This window comes from Muscardinus avellanarius, assembly GCF_963383645.1.
Source record: "Muscardinus avellanarius genome assembly, chromosome: 2".
In the NCBI taxonomy this organism is placed as follows: domain Eukaryota; kingdom Metazoa; phylum Chordata; class Mammalia; order Rodentia; family Gliridae; genus Muscardinus; species Muscardinus avellanarius.
In genome coordinates, this window is record NC_137787.1 from 64,690,899 (window position 1) to 64,705,047 (window position 14,149).

General features: G+C 38.5%; 1 protein-coding gene across 1 annotated transcript in view; it reads left to right on the top strand.

Moving 5' to 3' along the window:
* The window catches only part of METTL8 (methyltransferase 8, tRNA N3-cytidine), a gene marked incomplete at both ends in the record, with an annotated part of 54,714 nt that overhangs the window by 15,810 nt on the left and 24,755 nt on the right, over window positions 1-14,149 (top strand). Inside the window, one exon of the mRNA XM_080689559.1 lies at window positions 12,912-13,003. Within this exon, the coding sequence (XP_080545685.1) occupies window positions 12,912-13,003 (92 nt within the window). The remainder of the gene's footprint in view (window positions 1-12,911; window positions 13,004-14,149) is intronic.

Here is a 14,149-nt window from a genome sequence, read left to right on the forward strand (position 1 = left end):
GACAGAAAGTGCAACCAAGAGGAACATGCATGTGATTACCAGGGGAAATAGTCAACAATAAAAAAGCACAAGTTAAGCCAGGCATGGTGGCGCACGCTTGTAATCCCTGCGCTTGGGAGGCTGAGACAGGAGGATCACACAGGTTCGAAGCCAGCCTCGGCTACTTAGTGAGGCTCTCAGCAACTTAGTGAGACCCTGTTTCCAAATAAAAAATTATAAAATAGGTCTGGGAGTATAGCCTGGAGGTAGAAAGCCTCTGGGTTCCACCCCCAGTACCACCAAAATAAATAAATAAATAAATTAATTAATTAAAAAGTACAAGTTAAAACAGTGAGGCACCTTTGGAGATCTATTAGATTAACACCAAAAAAGGGGGGGGAGGGGAGGAAGAAGAGAAGAAAGGAGGAGTCTATGGCCATACCACCCTGATCGTACCCAACCTCAGCTGATCTTGGAACCTAAGCAGGGCAGGCCTGGTTAGTACTTGGATGAGAGAAGAAAGGAGGAAGGAAAGAGAAAAAGGAAGGGAAGAGTGGGGGTGGGAGGGGGAAGGAGTATCACACACAGTCCATTCCTGCAAATTAATATGATTTTGTTTGACAAACTTGCTTGCTTGCTTTCTCCTCTCTTTTTTTCCAATCTCTTTTGGATAAATTGGATTTTTAAAATTCCATCCTATTTTCTCTACTGGCTTTGTAGCTGTACAGCTGTACATTATTATTTGTACTGGGAATTGAACCAGGGACATTCTACCTCCGAGCTACACCCTCAGCCATATTTATGTATGTGTGTATTTCTGTGGTACTGGAGATTGAACCCAAGGATGTTCTACCTCTGAGCTACACCTCAGCCCTATTTTATTTTTTATTTTGAAACAGAGTCTCACTAAATTGCTGAAGATGGTCTTGAACCTGCCATCTTTTTTTTGAGCCTCCTGTGTACTCTTTTCTATTTTTTAATCTTAGCATTCCTAAGTTGGTGAGACTGGCCTCAAATCTGCAATCCTCCTGTCTCACCCTCCCACGTACTAGGATTACAGCCATGCACACCAGGCCATGCTCTTTGCATTATCTGTAGTGGTCATTCTAGAGCAATATTTTTTTGTTGTTGTTGTTTGGTTCTTTTGTTTGTTTTGTTTTTTGTTTTGCAGGTCTGGGGATGGAACCCAGGGGCATTTGATCTCCGAGCTACACCCCCTGCCCTATTTTTTATTCTTTATTTTGAAACAGGGTCTCACTAAGTTGCAGAGGGCTTCACTAAGTAGCTGAGGCTGTCCTCGAACAGAGATCCTCAGGTCTCAGCCTCCCGAATGCTGGGATTACAAGCGTGCACAACCATGCCCAGCTTAGAGCAATAGTTTTAAATGTTTTAGTCATAGGATTCCTTTGTACTCTTAAATCACTGAGGACCCCAAAGACCTTTTATTTATGTGGATTATGTCTATTAATATTTTTCATATTAAAAATTAAAACACATTATAGGTAACATATTTAATGAAAATATATATTTCTAAAAAAATGGTGCAAAGAATGGCATTGTTTTAAGTGTTTTTAAGTCTCTCTATAGTATCTGGCTGAATGAATGAAGCTATATTCTCATCTGTGTCTACGTTCAATTTTTATAACGTGTGTTTAAGTTGAATTATATGAAAAATTCAGTCTCACAAATATGTTATTTTAAAAGAGGGGAGTTTTAAACAGCCTTTTCAGAAAATTGTGAAAATTTTTCTTGATATGCAGTTCCTTAGTTGCAGTATGGAATACTGCATAAGTTCATAAAACTTATAAATAGTTAGGCATGGTCATACACACTTGTAATCCCAGTACTTGGGAGGCTAAAATTGGAGGATGCTTCATGGCCAGCCTTAGCAATTTAGTGAGACACTGGTGGGTTTTTTTTTTTGGTTGTTGTTATTACTGTTGTTGTTGTTTATTTATTTTATTATTATTATTATTATTGGTGTTACAGGGTTCCTGGAAACCCTTCTACCTCTGGGCTACACTCCCAGACCTATTTTTTATACTTTTTTGATTTGGAAACAGGGTCTCTTAAGCCAGCGCGGCTGGCTTCGAACCTGCGCAATCCTCCTGTCTCTGCCTCCCAAGCGCGAGGATTATAAGCGTGCACCACCATGCCTGGCTTTGTTGGGGGTTTTTTTGTTTGTTTGTTTTTGCGGTACTGGTAATGGAACCCAGGGCATTCTACCACTGAGCTACACCTCAAGCCTTATTTTTTATTCTTTATTCTTTCTTTCCTTATTTATTTATTTTTATTTTATTGATTGATTGATTGATTTTGGTGTTACTGGGGTTCCTGGAAGCCCTTCTACCTCCAGGCTACACTCCCAGACCTATTCTATATTTTTATTTGGAAACAGGGTCTCTTAAGCCAGCATGGCTGGCTTTGAACCTGCACGATCCTCCTGTCTCGCCTCACAAGCACAGGGATTACAAGCGTGCGCCACCACTCCCGGCTTTTATTCTTTATTTTGAAACAGGGTCTCACTGAGTTGCAAAGGACCTCACTAAGTAGCTGAGTCTGTCTGCAAACCACGATCCTCCTGTCTCAGCCTCCCGAATGCTTCCAGATATACAACCGTATGCCACCATGCCGGACATAGTGAGACCCTGTTTTAAAATAAAATAATAAAATAGGGCCGAAGAATGTAGCACAGAGGCTGAATGCTCTAGAGTTCAATCCTCAATACCCCCCAAAAAAGTATGAATGAGCTTTTCATATTTTGTTATATTATGATACATTGGTGCACCTTGCACTTTTGATGAATCCTTTATCTACATAATATCATGCAAGAGTAATTTGGAAGAGATTGGTTCTGTTTTATGTAGATCTTTCAAATGTTGACACATTTCATTATACAATGTTTAAAAATCATGTTTGTTAATACCACCACTGGTCTCATCAAAAAAATCTGTAACTATTATCAAACTCATGGTGGCAGACACAACTTTTCCAAAGTTGTAATTTTTCTGCGAAAGCCCCAGATTTATCTTTGGCAACAAATACTGTCATTTGTTTTTCTTGAAATGATAGGCTTTTTCATTTACTTTTGAGAAAATATGTGTCAAATACCGAAGTTTAAATAACTATAGTCTTATCTGCATTTCTCCTTTCTATTTAAAGCAGCATTCTATGAGGCCAGTATGTTGGTACATGCCTGTAATCACAGTACTTAGAAGTCCAAGACTGGAGGATCGTAGGTTTCAACACAGTCTCAACAATTTAGGGATAACCTGTTTCAAAATAAAAAAATAAAATAGAGCTAGTGATATAGCTCAGAGGTAGAACGTCTGTGGGTTCAGTATTCAGTGACACACACACACATACACTCATACACAGCATTTCATGAAAAAAGCAAGTTCAGTTAACCATTCATGCACAGAAGAAAACAACTGGCTCACTTCACAATACATAGGAGTGCTTTTTCTCAAGTCAGCTTTACTTCAGAATGCAGCAAAAGTGCTTTGTGTATTCTGATATGTACCCACATATGTATCACCTCTTGTTTCTTTATTCCACCCCGTAGATCTCTGAGTCTCTATCTGGTACAATTTTCTTTTAGCTTGTAGAATTTCAACCAACCTACATTTCTCTCTCTCTCTCTCTCTCTCTCTCTCTCTCTCTCTCTCTCTCTCTCTCTCTCTCTCTCCTTTCTTTTTGTGTTTTACTGGGGATTGAACCTCGGACTACCTCCGAGCTACACTCCCAGCTCTGTTTTATTTATATTTTGAAACAGGATCTTGCTCGGTTGGTGAGAGTCTCACTACTCATTGAGGCTGTCCTTGAAACTGCAGTCCTCCTGCTCAACCTCCAAAGTACTAGAATTAAAGGCGTGCCCCACCACACCTGGCTTCAACATTTCCTATAGTTTATGTTTAGCTGTTTGGTAACAAATTCTCTCAGATTTTGTTCTCTAAATTTATATTGTATGAATTTTGGTATGTTTCCTGAATCTGTTAATCATTTCTTTTTTTTATTTCAATCAAATTGGGAAGAGTTTTAGCCTTTATTTATTTATTTATTTACTTACTTATTTATTTATTGTGTATGTGCGTGTTACCGGGGAGTGAACCCAAGGGTGTTCCGCCACTGAGCAACACTCCTGTCTCTATTATTATTTTTTTTATTTTGAAACAGTCTTGCTAAGTTACTGCACTGCTAGCCTTGAACCTGTGATCCTTCTAAGTCTCCCATGCACTGGAATTGTAGGTGTACAACACCACACCTGGCTTTCTTGTTTGTTTTTCTTTTGTTTGCAGTGCTGGTGATAAAACCCAGGTCCTTGTGCATGCATGCCTTGTGCCTAAGTCATTCTCTCCCTCACTCTCTCTCCTCTATTTCTGGGACTTCAAATTATATGTTTTATAGACAGATTGGTATTTGTATTCATCTGTTTTTCACTACTATAATGACATGTCTGAGGCTGAGTAATTTTATATAGAAAAGAGGTTTATTTACCACACAGTTTTTAAGGTTCAAAAGCCTGGCACTGGCCTCAGCTTGGCTGTGATAAAGGCCTCATGATAGATGGCCGGAGCACATAGATCACATGGCCAGAGGAAGCCAGAGAGGAGGTTGGGGACAGGCTCACCTTTATGGCAACTCACTCGTATGAGATCTCACTCACTGTGTCATGAGGAAGACTTTAATCCCTTCTGAGTGCAGTGATTAACTCCCACTTGGCCCCACCTCTTAAGGTCTGCTGCCTCCCCAAACCACACCCAAATATAGCAGTATTATCCCACAGGTTCCCAAGACTCATGCTTTTTCCCCCCAGTCTCCTTTCTTTCTGTTCTTCAGTTTGAATAGTTTCTATACCTGTCTTTAAGTTTATTGACCCTTCTGCAATATTCATTAGCTTTTAAGTCTACCTAATGATTTTTTAATTTCAGGTTTATGTATGAGTTTGTTGTAGAATTTCCTTTTAATTTTTAATTATTTCTTTATTGTTGGTACTGGGGATTGAAGTCAGGGGCATTCTACCTTCGAGCTACACCTCCAGCCCTATTTATTTGATCTTGAAACAAGGTCTCACTAACTTACTGAGAGTCTCACTAAGTTGCTGAGGTTAGCCCCAAACCTGCAATTCTCTTATTTCAGCCTCCTAAATACTGGAATTACAGGTATGCATCACCATGCCTGGCAGAATTTCCTTTTTTAAAAAAATAGCTCGTCGGGCGTGGTAGCACACGCTTGTAATCCCTGCACTTGAGAGGTGGAGACAGGTGGATCATGTAGGTTCAAAGCCAGCCTTGCTGACTTAAGAGACCCTGTTTCCAAATAAAATATATATATAAAATAGGTCTGGGAGTGTAGCCCGGAGTTAGAAGGGTTTCTAGGAACCCCAGTGCCACCAAAAAAAAAAAAAAATAGCTCCAATTTCTTTGCTGAAATAGCCTGATATTCAGTCCATTCACCTTTTTCTTTAAAATCTTTAAATATACTTTTTAGAGCTGTTTTAAAGGCCTTATGTATATTTGGTTTTCTCAAAGACTATATTTATTGACTTTTTATCTTGATTTTTAAAATTATATGATAGATATTATGGATATTATCTTGTATGGAGTCTAGATACTAGCTACTATTTATAAGATATACTAAAAGATTATAGAGTCTTACTCTATGTTGCCTTCCTTTATTTATGTATTTATTTATTTTTGGTGGTACTGGGGTTCCTGGAAACCCTTCTAACTCTGGGCTACACTCCCAGATCTATTTTATATTTTTATTTGGAAACAGGGTCTTTTAAGCCAGCAAGGCTGGCTTCGAACTTGCAAGATCATCCTGTCTCCGCCTCCCAAGCACAGGGATTACAAGCGCCACCACGCCTGGCTGTTGCCTTCCTTTAAAGATGTTGGGGTTTTTTGTTTGTTTTTCCCTGGCAAGTGATTAATTTACTTCTGGATCTTGCTTGGGATTGAGTTAATTTTAGGTTATTAGTATGGGGCTGTTTGATATTGTCTTGAGTCTAATATGGTTCCTATTCCCATGGCATGGCACTTCTAGGGTTCAGGGAGATCTCTCAACTCCAGTGTCTCCAAGCACCAGCACCACCTATTTGCAGTGAATTCTTTTGGCAGTACCCTCATCTCCAAAATTGTGTTTCTACTAGTTTTTCTGGGGTCTCACCCTGTGAATGAGCTGCAAGCATTCACTAAAACCCTGGGAAAACTGTCCTAAGGCTTCAGGGGTGCTCCTCTGTGTCCAACACTCTCTTCCATATTCTGCTACACAAACCCTCACCATCTCAGCAATGCTCAGCACTAATCTTTGCCTTTTTAACTCACAGAACCACCATTCAGTGAGACACCACTTTCCTTGGGTTCCACTTCTCTGTGCCACAGTCTAGCAATATGTCCCCAGACAAAAAGATTGATCTTTTGTGTTTCTCTTCTCCTAAGGATCACAGTCCTGCACTGTCTGAATTGTTGTTCAGTGCCTAAAAGGAGCTTCTTCATATATTGTATCCATTTCCATAATTTTTTTTTTTTTTTTTTTTTTTGCGGGTCTAGGGCTGGAACCCAGAGGCATTTGACCTCTGAATTACAACCCCTGCCCATTTTTTTTTTTTTTTTGAAACAGGGTCTCACTGAGTTGCGGAGAGCCTCACTAAGTAGCTGAGGTTGCCCGTGAACTGTGATCCTCCTGTCTCAGCCTCCCTAATGCTGGGATTACAAGCGTGTGCCACCACGCCCGGCTTCCATAATATTTTATAGTAGAAAGCTAAGGCCATTACCCAGTACTCTGTTGTGCCAAAGCCAAGTCCTGTGTAGCACTTTTAAGTCATAATTATGATGATTTTGTAGCTATATAGAAAAATATTTTTGTATATACTAATAAATATATGACTTTGTTATGTGATTAGGATTTACTGAAATGGTTTTAAGCCCAAACTAGTAAACACTATTTCTTTCTCTAACCTAACAATAAATATTTTATTTTTAATTCCTTAGCCACCTAATATATTTGTCATATTTGTCTTTAAATTATGTTCTGGGCTATGGCTGTAACTCAGTGGTAAGACTGCCTGCATAGCATGTGTGAGCCTCTGGGCTCAATCCCCAGTACCACCAACTAGATAAATATGTACATACATACATACATTTGTACTGTGGGGTGACTTTACACACATAGTAAATAACAAAGATAGGAAAACAGTTCATCCACATGCTTTACACTGGGTGCTTTGGTTTATATCTGATTATTTAAAGTTAAAGCATGAAACAGTACCATATTCAGCAGAATTTTCTACCATTAGAACTTCCAAAAACCTTATTACCCAAGTTAAACAGTTGGAGTGTATGCATTTTAACTTTTCCAAACCAAACCAAATTGACAATTAGACTATCATTGTCATCAGCTGATAGCTAAAACAAAGAATCATCTGTCAATTGTACTATAAGATATAGATGAGATGGGAAATATTTTCATGTAAAATATGTATATGAACTGAGAAAGTAGGACTGAGGACTACCACAGAATTATAAGATAAATTCTACTATTCCATGTTGTGATTTTTGTCTTCCTCAAAAATTCTTTTGAGTGTTCTTTTTCTCAATTCAGATTTTTATAAAAGTTTCAGTATATTTTGCATTTTATTTATTTCTCTTTTTGACTTTTGTCTTTTTCTAAGCAAATATAATTTCCTTTTTATCCTAAGGATTATGCCCCTCTCAAGGGATCTGCTTTTTTTAGCCTCATGTTACTTCCCAAATACTTTTTCATATTGTTACATAGTAGTGACATTTTTATTTTAAATGTCTGCATAATATTCCTTTGAGTTACTATAATTTTTTTCATTCCCCTATCACTGAGTTTGCTTCCAATTTTTTGCTATTTAGTGTTCCAGTGAATATCTTTGTACAGGTTTTTTTCTGAAGCACCTCATTGTTAAGTCAGGTGTGGTGGTGCGTGCTTATAATCTCAGTCCTTGGGAGGCTGAAACAGGAGGATTGCAAATCCATGGCCAGTCTCAGCCTCTTAGTGAAGCTCTCTATAACTTAGCAAGACCCTCTTTTAAAAAAATAAAACTGGGATGTAGCTCAGGTGTAGAATGCCCCTGAGTTCAATCCCCAAAATCATGCACACAAAAAAAGAACCTCATTGTTCTTTTAAGTTACTTTGTTAAAATAAATTCCAGGAAGGACAATTCACAAGCCAAACAGTATAATCATTTTTTCCTTTTTAAAAAAAAATTTTTGTTGCTGGGTGTGGTGGTGCAGGTTTGTAATCCCAGCACTTGGGAGACTGAGACAGGAGGATCACAGGTTCAAAGCCAGCCTCAGCTACTGAGTGAGGCCCTCAGCAACTTAGTGAGACCCTGTTTCCAAATAAAGTATAAAATAAGTCTGGGAGTATAGCCCAGAGGTAGAAAAGCCCCTGGGTTCCACCCCCAGTACCACATACACACAAAAAAAAATTATTGTTGAAGCCGGGCATGGTGGCGCACGCTTGTAATCCCAACATTTGGGAGGCTGAGAGAGGATCCAGGTTTGTGGACAGCCTCAGCTACTTAGTGAGGCCCTTTGCAACTCAGTAAGACCCTGTCTCAAAATAAAGAATAAAAAATAGGGCTGGGGCTGTAGCTCGGAGATAGAATCCCCCTGGGCTCCATCCCCAGTACTGCAAAAAAAAAAAAAAAAAAAAAAAAAATGTTGCTGTTAAATGCCTAATCATTTTCAGTGTGTTTATTAGATATTTGTCTCTGTGCTTAAATTCTATTGTTATATTTATTACTTTAAAAAATGTAAAAAAATGTAAATGATTTTTAGTACTGACTGTTGAGTTTTGGTATATGTGAGCCAGACTTCAGAGCTGCCGTAAAGCAACAGGTCTGGAGGAAGTCCCCATAAATACAGTAGGAACATTTTATAGGTTTCTGTGGGGGTTCTGTAACTGTATAGTGGAAAAATCTGTTCTTTGGGAGCTTAGGGTATAATATTCCTTTGGCAGTTAAAAAAATGAAGCAATACAATGAATAGTATAAGGAAGTTAAGGCAATTTAAGAAATAACCAAATCTACTAAATACTTAAGAAGTAGGAAGTTAAACTAACATTAAAGCACATGCTAAAAGCTGAGACCACATGTTTTCATTGTCTCATACTTGCCTCTGTACAGAGAAATAAATTGTTCTATTTTCTTTCCTATATGTGTAAAAATTTGTAGATGAAAAACTTATCTCCAGCCTTAGTTATCTTAGTAATACTGTGTGTGTGTGTGTGTGTGTGTGTGTGTGTGTGTGTGTGTGTGTGTGTGTGTTTACTGGAGATGGGACCCAGGGGCTTTCAACCTCTGGGCTATACTCCCAGACCTATTTTATATTTTATTTGGAAACAGGGTCTCATTAAGTTGCTGAGAGCCTCACTAAGTACCTGAGGATGACTTCGAACCTGTGCGATCCTCCTGTCTCAGCCTCCCAAGCACTGGGATTACATGCATGCACCACCACCCCTGGCCTTAGTAATACTATTTTTAAATAAATTACTTCTTGCTTTTAGTGTCATAACTTTCATGTAATAGTATCTATATATTTATATTTATAAAACAAAGTATAATTGCCAGCCCCAGTTCATATGTGATTACCCTCATATATTAAAATAAGTCATAACAAAAATCTATTCTAATTTATTAATTAAAGCAAATGACAAAGTTGTTTATTTGGTTAATTGGGTTGTGGTTGGGGTTTACTTAATATTGGTGGTTAAGTTTCCATCTTATAAAACTCTGATTTTTACATTCTCACTTGCATTTCCTAGAGATCCAAAATACCAGTTTTAAGAGAAACCTTTTTTTAATTGTGAAACAGGTCTCACTGAGTTGCAAAGGGCCTCGCTAAGTAGTAGCTGAGGCTGTCCACAAACCACAATCCTCCTCTTCCAGCCTCCCAAATGCTGGGATTACAAGCATGCGCCACCACGCACGGCTTACCTTTTTAGAAGTTTCTTACCTTTCAGTGGTATATTTATAGCTAGGTCACTGGAATATACTTGCTCATATCTGATTGCATAAACATGACTTAAACCAACCTACTCATATTTCCACTCAAAACAATACCTTACTCCGTCATATTACGCCTACTTTCCTAAATACTCAGAGTTAAGACCCTGGAACCACTTCTGGCTCGTGTTCTTCTGCTCCATCGTGTAGTTCATCTCCAGGTCACCAGTGTGATTGTGTGTCTCCCCCTCCACTCTTCCTTTCTGCTGTCCATCGTCACTGCCATGGTCCTGGGACTTATTAGTCCTAGACCACTACTACAAGAGCCTAATTGGCCTTTTCCCAATCCCTCTCCAAGTCATTGTATCTTGCACACTACTTAAAATCTTCTGAAATCTGGCCATTACCCAGCTCCCAACTTCAACTGCAGTTACCCGAGAGAATCAATCAGAATGTGTTTTTGTTTTCTGGATATGCTGTCTGTATTTCCAGCTTCCTAATGACAAGAGTAATTACCCTACTACCTTTCCCCCAACCTCACCCCGAACCCCAGTTTAACTAGCCCAAGCTAGTTAATTTGGTACACTCTCACTCATGTATGCACCATTGTATTATCTTTTTTTTTACCTGCCTGTATTGAGAGAATATATGCCCTGATGGGCAAGGATTGAGTTTTCAATTCCTTAGCACCCCACCACCACCACTGTGTTGATAGACGACAGTAGGTTAATGGGTGAGAAAATTGACCTTGACATGACACAAACCTGGATTTTAATTCTGGTTCTGCCACTTTGGCTATAGGACCTGGAGTAAGTAACTAAACTTCTATTTCCTCATATGCAAAATGAGCATAATTATAACTCCTTCATAGGATTTTGAATGGACTAAATAAGATGAATATATATATATATATATATATATATATATATATATATGAAATATGCTTAGCACAGTACCTGATATGTAATAATAATAAATGGTAGTAGTTATTATAGTAATTATGATCAAACTAACTGCCCAGTTAATGTTTGTCAGGCACTATAATGATATACCTCCAAGAATTTTATAATTCACCCTTCTCATCAGTAATAAGGCTACAAATATCATATAATAACTCTGTCATCTGGGCATGGTGGCACATGCCTGTAATCCCAGTACTCGGAAGGCTGAAACAGGAGAATCACAGTTTTTCAAAATAAAATAGGGCTGAGCTGAGGGGTATAGTTCAGAGGTAGAATGCCCCTGGGTTGAATCCCCAGTACTGGAAAAAAAATTAAAAAAGCTAAAGTGTAGCTCAGAAGTAGACACCCCTAGGTTCAATCCCTAGTGCCATACACACATACACACATAAACAACAACAACATGGAAACAGTGAGGGTCTTTTTTATAGTTATCAATAGGCAATATGGAACTTTGGGGGTTTTTCTTTTGTTGTTTAGAAAAAAATGTCTTATTTCAAAAAATTATTTCACTCACTCATAGTCCAAAAAGGAAATGCAAATTTGTAGAAACCAAAATCACATCACCTTTTTTATATATAGATGACATTTCCATTTTAAGAAAACTCCCCCACCCCCTCAGTGCTGGGGATTGAACTAGGGCCCCAGGCATGCTATGCAACAAGAAAGACATTTTTATAGTACCAATTAGTATCTTCTCATATAGAGAGAATAAAATCTGACACTAAAAGTACTTATAGAAAGTGCCAGATCTTAGAAAAATAACCTTTTGTATGCTTTATTAAGTAGTCTGTCATTTAAATGTAGGTGAATCGATTTTCAGAAATTAAGGCCGATTAAAAAAAAACAACCTGAAGTTGCTACAAAAATTACAGGGTAGACTGGCATGGTGGTGCATACTTACAATCCTACTACTTGGGAGGCTGAGATATGCGACTCACTGGTTCACAGCCAGTCTTAGCAACTTAGGCTCTTCACATCTTAGTGAGACTGTTACAAAATAAAATAAGACTAGGGTAGCCCAAAGGTAGAATGCCCCTGGGTTCAATCCCCATTCCCACAAAAATAAAAATAAAATAACAACAACAGAATTACAGCATAAGTACTACATATTTTAAAACTTGAATCTCTGGCAGTAGAGTAACAGAATATATGTTGTAAAAGGAGCATTAAAATACTATTAAAGGCCGGGCATGGCAGCACATGCTTGTAATCCCAGCACTTGGGAGGCTGAGACAGGAGGATTACAGTTCGAGGACAGTCTAAGCTATTACATAATGAGGCCCTTTACAACTCAGTGGCACCCTGTTTCAAAATAAGGAATAAAAAATAGGGCCACGGGTGTAGATCAGAGGTAGAATATCCCTGGATTCCATTCCCAGTACTGGGGGGGGGGGGAGCTGTCAAGGCTGGGTGTGGTGGCACAGGCTTGTAATCCCAACATTTGGGAGGCTAAGACAGGAGGATCTGGGTTCAAGGACAGCCTCAGCTACTTAGTGGGACCCTTTGCAACTCAGTGAGACCCTGTTTCAAAATAAAGAATAAAAAAAATTAGGGCTAGGTGGTGTCTCTCAGAGGTAGAATGCCTCTGGGTTCCATCCATAGTACCGCCAAAAAAAAAAAAAAAAAAAAATTCCCTATTCATAAATTAGCAAAAAGGTACAAATAAACTTAGTCATAGAGTAAAAAACACAAACCATCTCAGTACCCTATAGTCATGCACCAGAGTGTTCTGGGGACAGGACTTCAGCAATCATTTCCCAAAGGTGGCTGAGGCTGGCAGCAGGGCCAGATTGAAGCAGAAGAACCGTAGGAGGTGCAAGGTCGCACCAACACCATCAGAAGGAGCATCTGACACAGAACTTACTCATTCAACATGGAATTAGACTGCATCACTGGCGCTTGCCTAATTTAGAATGATAGATGGAGTCCCTGGTTGCCTTTTTACTGCTGCTTTAATCAGAAAGCCTGGTTTATAATCTTTTTGTTTTTAACAGGGATCACATGCAGTGGTCTAAAGAAGAAGAAGCAGCCGCTAGAAAAAAAGTAGAGGAAAACTCAGCCGTGCGAGTCATTCTGGAGGAGCAAGGTAGCTAGGACCTGTGGCCCCTGGAGCCTGGCTTCTAGGTTGGACCCTCCCGTGGCTCAGTGCACATCTTTCCTCCTCTTTGTGTCATTGCTTTTGAGATTTCTTAGCTTCTACCTACGCCAGTCAATCCACTCGCTCCCTTTGGTAGAATTCCCAGTTCTTCCAGCATAGTGGGACCCAAATTAATGAAATAAATTATGTATTCACCCTATAATTGGTCTTTTGGTAGTCATATTACTTTTTCTGGGAGATACACATATGGGTGGCATTTTAAACAAGATATGAAAATATAACTTTAAAATTTTCCTCTTACTGTGCCGCTTTCAGCATGCTATTGCACATTTATTTCACTTGCTAGGAGCTTTGAACAAGTTTCTTGAACTTTGAGTAAAGAAGATAAAATCTTATCAAAATGTTACTGATCTTTTAAGGTAAAGTCTTATTAAAGATCAAAAGCACTTTTCTTGGAGGTCTTTGTATATAGTTTTATTTAGGTAAGGCTTTGTCAACCTTCATAGCTTTTTAAAAGTTACTCTGTGCCACTGTCAAAAAACAGAAAATGATAATTATTGACAAAGATGTAGAAAAAATAGTAGCCCTTGTATACTACTGGTGGGATAGGAAAATGGTGTGTACACTGGGGAAAACAATGTGAAGATTCCTCAAAAAATTACAAATAGACATCCCATATGACCCAGCAGTTTACTTCTGGGTTATCCAAAAAAAAAAAAAATTAGAAGAATAATCTCAGAGATATTTACATTTCTCTGTTTATAGCAGCATTATTAATGATAGATAGGCAAAAGGTGGAAGCAGCATGAATATCCACCCCTGGTGGGATGGAATAAAATATATGGTATATTTATAAAGTAAAATATTATTCTACCTTAAAAAGGAAAGAAATCCTTTTGCATACTATACCATGGATGAGCCTTGAGGACAACATGTTAAATGAAATAACCAATCACAAATAGATAAATATTATAAGCTTCTCCCCACCCAAGATATCTAAAGTAGCCAGAGTCATAGAAACAGGAGAATGGTGGTTACCAAGGGCTGGGAGAGGAGGGCAAGGGTACTTATTTATTGGGATTATGTTATAGTTTGGCAAAAAGGAAACATTCCAGAGATCTCTTTCATAGCAAT